The following is a 12,869-nucleotide window of genomic DNA, read 5'->3' on the forward strand; positions in this document are numbered from 1 at the left end:
AAGATTCAAAGTCAGTCCAGATGCTTTAGAAAAAAAGCTTATTTTATCAATTGCTATTGAAACCATATTCTTGTTTTTTGTTTTTTAGAAAAAAGGACTATATCAGCAGCAAATTGGCTAATGATAAATTTCATCCCCAAAATTTCAATACCTTGTATATCTGAGGAATGCTTAATAAATATTGCCAGGAATTCTGCAGCTAAGATGAATAAAAGAGGGCTAATTGGACATCCCCGTCAGATACCCTGTTTAACTGAGAACCTTCTTGAAAGGCCGCTTCTGAGAGATTCTGAGAGACTACTATTTCTATCATTATAAAGTATTTGAATAATATTGCAAAAATCCGTTCCAAAACCAAAAAGTTCCAAAGTCTTGAACAGAAACAGGTGCTCTACAGAATCAAAGGCTTTAAGAAAATCTAAGAATAAAATAAAGCTATCATGCGAGATCAGTGAATTATAATCAAGCATATCTAAAACTAAGCGAATATGATTATGAATGTCTTCCTTTTATAAATGCTGACTGAGTTTCATCAATTATTTTTAAAAAGCCAGTCCTTAATCTATTAGCATAAACAAGTGCAAAAAGCTAATAATCACAATAAAGAAGTGTAATAGGTTTCCAATTGTCCATGGACATTTTATCTTTGTTTGGTTTGGCTATCAGCATAATTATACCTTTTTTCATTGCTGGTGACAAAACAGAATTATTAATACACTCCTTAAAAGCATCATATATAAGATCTTTAATATCGGCCCAAAAGAATTTATAGAACTCTGTCGTGGGGCCACCTGGACCTGGTGACTTTCCGCAAGGCATTTGAGAAATAGCAAACTTAGCAGAGATGGAGGTATTTGCTTGAATCATAGAGAAGAAATGGAAAATTAAGCTATATAATTATATAGAAAAGATTGCAGTCAATAACGTAAAGTTTATTTTAAATTACATTCACAGCCAGAACACCACTTTTACAATGGTACACTGTTACAGACCAGTCTAGGTTTTGGCTGCACAGAGTAAGGCTTAGACTGGAGTCTATAATGAACCAACCTACACAGACTGAACATACTGAATAGTGAGTTCATACCTACACTCTGAGAGTTGTAACATAGAAGGGTTTTTTTTTTTTTTTTTTAGAAGGGAAAATTATTAGTGTAAAATACAAAAATTAAATTTGTTCTTAAGTAAACTTTTCTGGACAAGTGAATACATTTGTTATTTAAAACAGTATACAGTAAACATGGCAGACAAAATTTGATTCACTAAATCTTATAAGTCTATCATGTCTTCCTTCTTATCAGGTAGTGGAAGTCTTTACAATCACTGCAGATTCAGAGCATGAGTAAAAAATATATATATACTGTGTGTATATAGTATGAGTTCTCCTTTCTATAAATCTTCTGATGCCTTTTAAAACGTACTTTATTTCGTATAAATGTACTTACTTAAATCTGTACAACACTTCACACATTGTGATCAGCAGTACATTTCTTGCTCTTGTAAATAAGCTGGTGCTTTTTCAAAGCACTTGAACAGGTAAAAGTCTTCCCACAGTGTGTACAGTAACATGGTTTCACTCCTGTGTGCAAGCGTTGGTGAGTTTTTAAAGCACCTGATTGTGTAAAACTATTCCCACATTGTGAGCATCGATATGGCTTCTCTCCCGTATGAATGCGCTGGTGATTTTTTAATGTATTTGACTGTGTAAAACTCTTCCCACAGTATGAACAGTAATAGGGCTTCTCTCCCGTGTGAATGCGCTGGTGAGTTTTTAAAGCACTTAGCTGTCTAAAACTCTTCCCACAGTGTGAACACTGATATGGCTTCTCTCCTGTATGAATGCGCTGGTGAGTTTTTAAAGCACTTAGCTGTGTAAAACTCTTCTCACAGTGTGAGCATGGATGTTGCTTATCTTTAGTGTGAATGAGCTGGTGGCTTTTTAAATTATGTGAATGTGCAAAATTCTTTCCACAGTGTGAGCAGTAATATGGCTTCTCTCCTGTGTGAATGCGTTCGTGAATTTTTAAAGTGTTTAAATGTCTAAAACTATTCCCACAGAGTGAGCAACAATATGGCTTCTCTCCTGTGTGAATGCTCTGGTGAGATTTTAAAGCACTTGGCTGTGTAAAACTCTTCCCACAGTCTGAGCAGTGATACGGCTTCTCTCCTGTGTGAATGCGCTCATGAAGTTTTACATTAATTTTTTTCCTAAAACTCTTTCCACAGTGTGAGCAACAATGAGGCTTCACTCCTGTGTGAATGTGCATGTGTTGTTTGAGAATACTTGGCTGGGCAAAACTCTTTCCACAGTGTGAACAGCAAAATGGTTTCTCTCCTGTGTGAATGCGCATGTGTTGATTGAGATTACTCAGGCTGGCAAAACTCTTCCCACATTGTGAGCAGTAGTGAATTCTGCCCTTGCCCATTCTGCACAAATCCCTCTGTGTTGATTTCTAGTGTGAAAACAGCCAGACAATGACGTTTCACTCTGTAAGAGAACAGTAAACAAAACATCAATCTTAGATTATCAGGTGCTAAACAAGCATCATGTGCTTCATTCATCAGTAACAGAAATAGAAAATGAAAAGAGGCAAGTCATTAACAAGGCAAAAACTTGCTGAAGGGATGAGTTGCTATATAGAACCAGCAAGTAAACATACAGCTCCCTACAAGAGTCATGGAGAAGAGTTTCAAGGTTATGTCTGGTTATTTATGTGTAGCATGGTTTCTGGCTATTTACACTGTAAAAACTGAGATTGGGATGAAGTAATATTTAATAGAAAATGTGGTTAAACTTTACACAATTGAAAAGAGTGCAGCTAGTTTGAAAAAACATTAATCTTAATTCAGCAAATTTGAATAAATATTTAATGTATTTTACTCAATTTTTGTTGAAAATACTTGAATATACTGAGTAGAATTTAAATAAGGAAAATTAAAGTCACAAAAAAGGGTGGATTTCATTCAAAAGGGTGGATTTCATTCAAAAGACATCTCAAAGCACTGAAGGTTGTTTTCTTTTTTTAACCAGTCATTTGCATGTATCCGTTTGAATGTGCAAATCGTCTGGGTGTCCATGCATCTTTCTCATTGGACGAGAATATATCCAGCAAGGCAGGTCTTGTAAACCCAGATGCCTGCTAGTATCATGTTAGCATTCTAACCAAGTCAAAGATGCTTTTAGCTTAAAGTCCGACAAAATGACTATCTGCATGGCAGCCTCATCTTCACTGGCGGCATATCAGGTGGGAAGAAAAGAGAGATGATCTGGGTGGAAAAAACAACCAATTTGAAAAGACACCTGAAGACACGCCACCCTACAGTGTATGCCAAGGTAGCTTAAATATAAGCTAACATTATATAATGTTAGGTAAATGTTACGTGTCTTAGTGACTACTTTTCCTTTGAAATCAGCCCAGAGCGGGACTATCACTCTGTGTATCTGCTTTTCGTAAGCTAACGTTAGTTACAGTTAATGTTTGCCGCTGCAGACCTCTCGGTAGTAATTGTTATAACATAACAGACTCTAACAGGATGGTGCTTGTACTGTTTATGTTGTAGTATTGAATTTGCATTTATTTTTAGTTGGGTTTAGGGCGCATTAAACTATTAACTTCGCTTTCAAGCTGGCTCATTTTAGCCCAGACAACTCTAGTCAGGACAAGGTGGAGACATTAGGGACAGTGAAAAACAGAGGCAGTTCTCAGTAACCTATGACTAGAATTAAAACTGAGTTCTACCGACTAAATCTTGACTAAAACTAAGACAAAATAAATGGCGTTACAAAAATAAGGCAGTTGAGTCAGACGCCAGGAGAGAAAGGTAACCAGATTATGCACACTTAAGAAAAAAAAGCCCAGAGTGATGGCCTTTTTAGGGGAATGTATAAAAGTGAAAGACAATTTGAGTAAACGTTATTAGGATTTCTCCTGATTAGCATATGTGAGTCATGATATTACAACACTTTGTCTAATTTACTACAGGTCTCATATTCAGAGACGTATGTTTTAGTAATTAAACATAAATATTCTTATATACTCTTAAAAACGTCCCTTTGGGATTACTAAAGTATCTTCTTGCATAATATAATTTTTCTGGTTTGTTGTATTGAGGTTAATTTATTATAAGATGCTCTGTCTAGTTTTACTGTTTTTAAGAGGCTAGTTATTTTGACTATCATGCATTTCTTTGGCTGTACCTGTATGACATGTGTTTTTTCTAAATATGAGAACTGATGGGGTAACCCTACATGATTTTTCATGTCTTTTTAATTAATGCCAAGACAGTTATTGATAAAAGTAAAATAAAATGTTTAATGTGGTGATTAGCAAATGGATACATTAAAGCTGATTATAAATAGATTTTTTAACAGTTTTTATATATACGTGTTTTAAATTCATACAAAACATGTTAAAAAGATAATATTTCTATTCTCTTGTGTTTGAATTTGTCAATAAATGCACATACACAGTGCACAATTTTAAAATGGCTATTTTAAATATTTAAATTATTTTGTGACTGCAATTCCCCTTGTTAAAATCCAGCTGTTTTGGAGTACAAAAATAGAGTTTTAATTTGTCATTGATGTCGTCTGATTTTATTGTAAAAAGCTTTATATCATTGTGGTGGCATATGCCAGGCTTTTTTTGGTCTTGTGAGAGCTTGTCCTTGTGATGTTACTGAACTTGTGTCTATTCATGTTCTTGTCAGGCTGTCGAAAATGGAGGCAAAGCTCTGAGAAATAATTGGCCAGCAAATTGAGAAATTGGTCCTTACATCTGGAATGCCACCTACTGTTGAGGAGCTGCAGAAAATTGTAAAAAAAGACCTTTGCGATTGCAGATGAGTTCAGCCTCCAATATTTGGACACAGAATTCAAGGATTACTTCACTCTTAATAAAACAGACCTAATTAAACACAAAGACACCACAAAGGTTGTTAAGACTGTCCCAGTTGTTCTCAAACTTTTTCCAGTGGGTATCACAGAATCTGCTCAGCAGGAAACCGACTGTGACTCTGTATCTATCTATGTCCATGACATCTTGTACAGACTTATCTTCTGGATCATCTTCCTCACAGGACACCATTATTCTGCCACGAAGTGCCAGTGAACGATGCCAGCTGTGGCCAAAAGAGTTCCCTGTTCCACAGTTTGCATACAAAACGGAGATGTACCTTGAAACAGCCACTGAAGCCTACAAGAAGAGTGGGACACTTGTAACAGCCTCAAGGGTCAAGGCAGACATCCTTGAAAAGTTGGCGGAATCTATATTTTCCTACACTGCTTATCCATCAAGTGCACAGATAAGTGATGTTGCTGAGGCACTCGTCAAGAAATACCCTTGTCTCAAGGAAGCTGGCTTCTTTGCAGGTTACTATGGGTGGCAGCAAAGCATCAAATATAAGATGGGAAATTATCCTGTTCCCGAGCTAACATGCAATGCACTGAAAGGCAGGAGTCCTACTGACCAGAAATCTGCAAAAAATGTGAAAAGCCCCAAAAACAGAGGTAAATTACCTCCCCCATTACCTGGCAGGAGACAGTGAGGAAAGTTTAGGAAAAGAGAGGATCCTGTTGCTAACTGAAGTCAAAAAAGGGACAATGACAAGGTCATAAAAGAGAAAATGTCCAAAACATTTGCACTAAGAAGAAATGAAACAACTAATCTGTCCCCCAGCATTGAGGACATCAAAGCCAGATGGCCAGCTCCATTTGAGGCATCTCATGCAAGTCACAAATGCATAATGATTAATTAAACACAAAATGTTTGAATTTGACATGATTAACAACTATTTTCCAGAATATAATGTTTAGACTTAAAGGGCTGAATTCTGCTGCAAGGTAATAAATATTTGAATACTTCTGCTTAAAACAAAAAACAAAAGGAGAAGTTCACAATTTTCCAGGTCTTTTGTAAAACAATAGCCATGTACCCATATGACCACTGATGCATGTTATCCTGTGCATGCTGTGCATACCAGCTGTTCATGGTACCTTCATAATATGCTATCAACATAAATGTGTTCACAAGTTTCTGAGTCATATGAGTGATGCTAACCTAGTGGAAATGTTTTTAAAAAAAAAAAAAAAAAAAAAAGTTCTTGTAAGTGTTCTCCTTTTTGTTAAAACTGTTATATTGAAACTGTATTAGGAAGGGATCTTCAGTTAGTATGAACAGGGGAAATGATTACAGCAAGCAAAATCTGTTAAAATGTTCATTTGGACCCCTGACAATTGTTTTAAGACAGGCTTGAACATTTTTCAGGTGTGTCTTTTTGAGGTATACAGTCAGAAAACCTGAAGGATAACTTGGTTTCCTGTGGATTCTAAATATGCTGTCAGAACATACTGTATAATTTTATGCATGGGTGCTATCTTCCTTATTTGTCTTTCAGATCAAGGATGAGTTTCATAGAATTACAACAGTCCGTCTGGAGTCCAAGTTCATGTCCATGCTTGATCTGCACACTTCAAAGCTGCTGGCCCTCTTCCGTGCAAAGGGAGGAAGCCTTGGGGGAAGGTTGCAGGCAATCCTACTCAAGATATTATTCAAAAAGGTTTTTGCTTGCCTATATGCAATGTCAGGGATTTTGTCATCAAACTGAACTGTGTGATGTTATTTACAGTTAGGACCAGAAGTATTTGGACAGCAACACAACTTATCATTTTGGCTCTGGACACCACCACAATGGATTTGGAACGAAATGATGTCAAGATGTGCTTAAAGTGTAGACGGTCAGCTTTAATTTAAGGGCTTGGCAAAAAAACAATTGGATGAACTGTGTAGGAATTACAGCCATTTCATGCACAGACCTCTATTTTTGGTGGCACAAAAACATTTGGACAAACAAACATAATGCTAAATTAAATTGTCAGTTTTAATACAGGGTGGGCAAAAACTTCCTTTTTTTGAAGGCAAATGAAAGAAGAATTGTCGCTGATAAACAAAATTTATTTTTTGATAATGAAAGAACAATTTCAAATTATGCTGTTTTAAACAAAATATCTTGAAGGTGGTGGCCACCGTTCTCTATGCACTGATGCAACCGATTTCTGACGCTTCCCTCTACATGTTCCAAGATGTCCACCGGAATTCAGGCTATTTCCTGCCGAATAACATTCTTCAGCTGAAGCAGGTTTGTGGGATGATGTTTAAAAACCTCTGCCTTGAGGTAACCCCACAAAAAAAAAAAAAAAAGGGCGTTAGATCGGGCGAGTGCACCACCCACGGGATGTCACCTCGAAATCGAGATGAGCCATCCGAGGAACATTGCCCTCAAAACTGGCATCGAAGCTCGGGCTGTGTGGGCCGTGGCACCATCCTGTTGGAACCAGACATTTCCTAGGTTCATTTCTTTACGAGCTGGTTCGAAAAAGTTTTAAATCATGTCCACATACCGCTGTGAACTGACAGTAACTGCTCGATTGCTCGAATTTTAATCAGTGAAAAAGTGCTCTCTCTCTCTCACTCACTCACTGTCTCTTGAAAAGGTCAGATTACATTATGCAGCTTTTTTATTGACTAAGCCATAACTATATTTCTCTTAACAAATAAATGGAAAATGATTGTGTTTTAGCATGTCAACTTTCTATTGCCTCAAAAGTAAAGGCTGTTTGGCATTTTCGTAAAGGGATGTTAAGGGTGACTGCAGTAACAGGATGTTCCCTACAAAATGTTTACTCTCTGAAACTGATATTTCTCTTTTACTCTTTCTCTTCATACATTCTGTTAAAACAGCTATATTTTTATATACATATTTCATTAGCTGTGATAATTTGACACATTTGTAGGTGAGATTTTTCTCGTAAGACCTATTTACACTGTTGCTGAGAAACATTTCTACCACTGAACTGAGACAAGGTGCATACTTAGTTGTGAGAGATCATGTTTCATGGATAATTTACTCAGGAGGTCTAAAGTGATGACACTGAGAAGTACTTGAATAAGTTAAGGTGTAGTAAACTATTCATCAGTACATAAGAACACCAGGAGAATGTGGGTTATGTAACCATGAATGGATATTATTTAATATTCAGTTTACAGTTATTTAGAGAGAGGTTTCCAATCTTGAATATATGTTTTTTGACTGTTTTTCCAGAATGCTGTTGGAGACACTGTCGCATGACCTTGCAACACAGATGATGAAAATCTACACTACCAGTCAAAAGTTTGGACACACCTAATTCCATGGTCTTTCCTGATGTTTATTTCATTCTACATTGTAAAACAATGCTGAAGGGGGCTGAAATATACAATAATGTCCTTTGAACAGTTGATATTGAGATATGTCTGCTACTTATGCTCTGTAAAGCCTTCATAACAGCTCTAATCTGAGGTGCTGTTAATTGGTGATTTCTGAGGCTGGTCACTCTAAATGAACTTCTCCTCTGCAGCAGAGGTAAGTTTTGGTCCTGCTTTACTGGGATGGTCTTCATGTGAGCCAGTTTCATCATGGTGCTTGCTGGGTTTTGCAAATGCACTTGACAATACTGTTCTTGCAAGAACTATTCCAGAACACCTGACCTTCGTGTCTTAAAATAACAACTGACTGTTTTTTGTTGTCATTACATATGGATTACTTAAGTCCATGTGTGTTATTTCATAGTTTTGAAATCTCCAGTATTGTTCTAGAATGTAGAAAATAAATCCCTAAACAAAAACATTGAATTAAAAGGGGTGTCCAAACTTTTGACTGGTAGTGTATGTGACCAAGAACATCGTGTCAGAAGAACCAGAGGACACTGGGATCGTAATTGAGGGGGTAAAAGTTTGGGCAATGATCTGAGAGCTTGCTGCATGCTAGTTGGCCTGACGTATGCACTGGATGCACTGGAACTGTTGGAGGATGTCTCTCTCAGCCTCAAAAAATAAGCTTCTTGCATAAATCAAGGGACCCTTGCCAAATTACAGGGAATGTGTGTTGTGCTGAGTTGCACAAACAAAGGGCACACCACTTATGTTCATTATTAAAAGTTTACATCTTATCACAATAAATATGGAATAAGTTATTGCCAATATTCCAAGTCTGTTGTAAAGCAACAGTTATGTGCCTGTATGAGCATTGAAACAGGTTAACCTTGTAAGTATTAATCTTGTGAAACATTTTGTTACTGAGTTGCAAAAATAAATCCTATTGTTGCAAATCTTGCTTGATCATCTGATCACTTCAATTATGGTACCAAAAAATTGAAATTATAAAGAGAAGTACAGGTAAATCAAAAAAAAAAGTTAGAATATCATGAAAAAGGTCAATATTTTTTGTCATTCAGTTCAGAATATGAAACCCATATATTATATAGATTCATTACACATAGAGTGAAATATTTCAAGCATTAATTTCTTGAAATTGTGATGATTATAACTTACAGATAAGGAATACCCAAAATTACGTGTCTCAGAAAATTAGAATATTGTGAAATCATTGAATTCATGTGTTGTTTTTCAGGGGTTGGGCTTGGCCCTGGCCCCTTAGTTCCAGTAAAAGGAACTCTTAATGCGTCAGCAGTCTCCACTCAAATTCATCCCAAAGGTGTTCTATCGGGTCAGGATTCTGTGCAGGCCAGTCAAGTTCCTCCACACCAAACTCACTCATCCATGTCTTGATGTTGGAACAGGAAGGGGTCATCCCCAAACTGTTCCCACAAAGCTAGGAGCATGAATTTTTCCAAAATGTCTTGGTATGCTGAAGCATTAAGAGTTCCTTTCACAGGCCAAGCCCTAACCCTGAAAAATAACAATTGAATTTAATGATTTGGAGGGGTGTCCCAAAACTTTAGGAAATATAGTGTATATTCAATAAATTAGTTGTGCATGTCTTTTTCATCAAACAAAGAAAACACTGTCAATTCAAATTTTGTATTCATTTAAAGTCTAATGCATTACTTATTTATAGAAAGTATACTTACCAAGTTGAAATGATTTTTTTTTAAATCCCAGTAATCTCAAAGCAGAATCCTCAGTGAGTACACCAGTGTCTCTTTTAAGTACACCTAAGGAAAAAACACAGTTCAACAACAGGCCATTTCACAGCCATTAGCCAACTATTAGTAACTCATCATCTGTATCTAGGGTGTGGTAGGAGAACATCTAGAACCAATTAATGATATGCAAAGTGACTGGATGGATTGTTCCATATCAGGGTATGGAGAGCATGATTATTCCATTATATCTAAATATATAAGATTAATAAAAAAAAAAGTTGTAGGATAATAAGAGGACAAACTAGTAAGAGTTAGTAGTAACATGTTTATGGCAGAAATAACAGAAAATACTGCAACATTTATTGAAAAATAAAAATATTGCTGCACAAATTGAACCCAAAACTTACCAGCATATCTGGAACTAAAATGAGACATTTCTAAATTCAACAATTAAGATTTGTGCAGGTAATGAGTTTTATTCTTCCATAATAGTTTAAATATCATGGAGTTAAATGATTTGATTACTTTTGATGAAGTATAAAGGGAATGACAGATAAATAAGCTTCGATGAACCTTCTGTTTTAGAAAATAAGATTTGACCCAATAAGGATAAATCACGTGTAATCCAATGATTCAATGATTTTTGAACAGCTTTTATTTTAGGAGTAAGATTTAAGCTCTCTAAATTCAACAACTGTGAATGAATTTCTTTGAAGCTTTCACTACTTTTCATTAAATGTCAATAAGATTTTAAAAGTAATGCTTGGTGTTTTAGAGAAGCAGTCCCAGTCAGAGACTTTTTCAATTCTTTGTCCATGCTTTTTATTACTAGTGGCCAAAAAGTGGAATTTCTATCTCTTTTCTGTAATGTCGGTGTTAAATAATCAGCTGTTAATGATTCATATAAATAAACGTAGCTTATTTAAACTTACACATTACTGCACAGAGTTAAATTAGTAAAGTAGATGTTTCTTTTCTCTTCTAATCTAAGATAAGCTTAGTAACAGTGTGTGTAATCACCTCCAGGAGCTCTTCAAACAATTCCACTGCTGCTTGCTCCTCGTTGTCCAAATCAAGCTCCTAAGAGTAAAACGCAGACAACATGCAGATATCCTCAAATCGCAAAGCGAGCTCCCTGAAGCATTAGAGGACGATTGAAAGCGTATTTCGTTACACTTCCGTCAAATCAACCATTTGTTCATGTTCATTTTGAACCAATCCTTCATATGACTCGGGAACAACTAAGTTTCCCGCACAGAACCGATAGGATGTTGCGCATGCGCGGTAAATACAAAAGGAACGAATCGCTTTATCTCGCGAGTCGTTGGTTCATCACGTGACAGCCTCATAGGCTTCGGCTATGCAGTCTGTACCGGAAACATTTTATTTTTTAAAAAATAAATTTTGCACAGAAATGTACAAAACAAGACAGGGAACACAAAAACAACACAGCAAGAGACCAATAATACTAAAGAAAATATACAACAGGAATAACACTCAAAGCAGCATAATATATGTATATATACAGCTCTGGAAAGAAATAAGAGACCACTGCCCAATCTCCAGATTTGAACCCTATTGAAAACCTCTGGAATGTCATCAAGAGGAAGATGGATGGTCACAAACCATCAAGCAAAGCTGAGGTGTTTGCTTTTTTTGCAAAAAGAGTGGTATAAAGTTACCCAACAGCAATGTGAAAAACTGTTGGAGAGCATGGAGCCAAAACACATGCAAATCGGGGTTATTCCACCAAATACTGATTTCTAAATATTGTTTAGCCAAAGCATTAACACAACTTGTTTACAAATTATTTGCATTTTGTTTTATTTGAGTTATTAAAGCTCTGTAAATACTGCATGATCTTGGGTTACTTTGATGTTTTGTCATTCCCTTTAAATATACACTCTAAATAACAATAGTTATATTTTGAATTTAGGAGAAATATTGTCAGCAGTTCACAAAAAATGAAATAAAACTGTGAATCTCACCAATACATGCACCTGTAAGAAAAAAACATGAGAAACTTCTCTTATTTTTGAGCTGTATTTAGAGCTGCAAATATATACACATACAGTGTATACATATATATATTATATATATATATATATGTACACTGTATATATTTACAGCTCTAATAATTCTAATCAACCATTAAATAACAAAGTAAATAAGAAATTAGACTACGGTATTTCACACCTCACAAAGAATAGTCAATTTTATTACGGTTACTCAAAAAAGACATTCTTGATGACGTATACAGCAAACTGCAATCTCCAGAGGATGCAGCAGAAACACTGTATAACAGTGCATTGTGTCACAGGCTCTTGTAGCGAACATGAATAAAATTACATTAAATATAGCAAAAAACAAATTAACACAATTCAGTCTCACAAGTTTCCTTTCATTGCAGAAAAAAAAAAACACAGCCCACCCTGGGGATCTGGAATGAAGGCAAACTGAAAACCCAGAAAAAAAAGAAAACCCCAAAGCATAAATGGTTCTTGAAAAAGCTTACCAACTATTTTGAAGAATCAAAAAGATTTTCTTGAAAAGTCCGCCTTGAAAATGCATTTGTAAGGATGTCCGCGACCAAATTGATTTCTTCTCCTCTGTCAGCCATTGTGAGTTAAAATATATACACTATATTGCCAAAAGTATTCGCTCACCTGCCTTGACTCGCATATGAACTTAAGTGACATCTCATTCCTAATCCATAGGGTTCAATATGACGTCGGTCCACCCTTTGCAGCTATAACAGCTTCAACTCTTCTGGGAAGGCTTTCCACAAGGTTTAGGAGTGTGTTTATGGGAATTTTTGACCATTCTTCCAGAAGCGCATTTGTGAGGTCACACACTGATGTTGGACGAGAAGGCCTGGCTCTCAGTCTCCGCTCTAATTCATCCCAAAGGTGTTCTATCGGGTTGAGGTCAGGACTCTGTGCAGGCC

At 36.1% G+C, this 12,869-nt stretch overlaps 1 protein-coding gene and 1 long non-coding RNA gene across 3 annotated transcripts; one reads left to right on the forward strand and one right to left on the reverse strand.

Moving 5' to 3' along the window:
- Window positions 1–431: 431 nt before the first annotated feature.
- On the reverse strand, window positions 432–11,193 carry LOC131351415 (zinc finger protein 79-like). 2 transcript variants are annotated; one of them, XM_058386861.1, is made up of 3 exons: window positions 10,943–11,193; window positions 9,908–9,991; window positions 432–2,486 (listed from the first exon to the last, which is right to left on the reverse strand). In XM_058386861.1, the coding sequence occupies exon 3, from the start codon at window positions 2,424–2,426 to the stop codon at window positions 1,464–1,466; it is 963 nt and encodes a 320-aa protein (XP_058242844.1). In that variant the 5' UTR covers window positions 2,427–2,486; window positions 9,908–9,991; window positions 10,943–11,193; the 3' UTR covers window positions 432–1,463. The 2 variants fall into 2 exon arrangements, 1 of the variants encoding a protein (XP_058242844.1); XR_009204394.1 differs by lacking the exon at window positions 432–2,486 and adding an exon at window positions 8,985–9,725.
- Window positions 3,174–8,393, forward strand: LOC131351426 (uncharacterized). Its single transcript, XR_009204400.1, has 3 exons — window positions 3,174–3,334; window positions 4,711–6,558; window positions 8,101–8,393. It is a non-coding gene; the product is annotated as an uncharacterized LOC131351426 (long non-coding RNA).
- Window positions 11,194–12,869: the final 1,676 nt, after the last annotated feature.

Source organism: Hemibagrus wyckioides, linkage group LG03 (assembly GCF_019097595.1).
Source record: "Hemibagrus wyckioides isolate EC202008001 linkage group LG03, SWU_Hwy_1.0, whole genome shotgun sequence".
In the NCBI taxonomy this organism is placed as follows: Eukaryota; Metazoa; Chordata; class Actinopteri; order Siluriformes; family Bagridae; genus Hemibagrus; species Hemibagrus wyckioides.

Excerpts from the sequence above, each read along its gene's own strand:
- LOC131351415 (XM_058386861.1), bottom strand. The coding sequence starts at position 2,426 with ATGGGCAAGGGCAGAATTCACTACTGCTCACAATGTGGGAAGAGTTTT.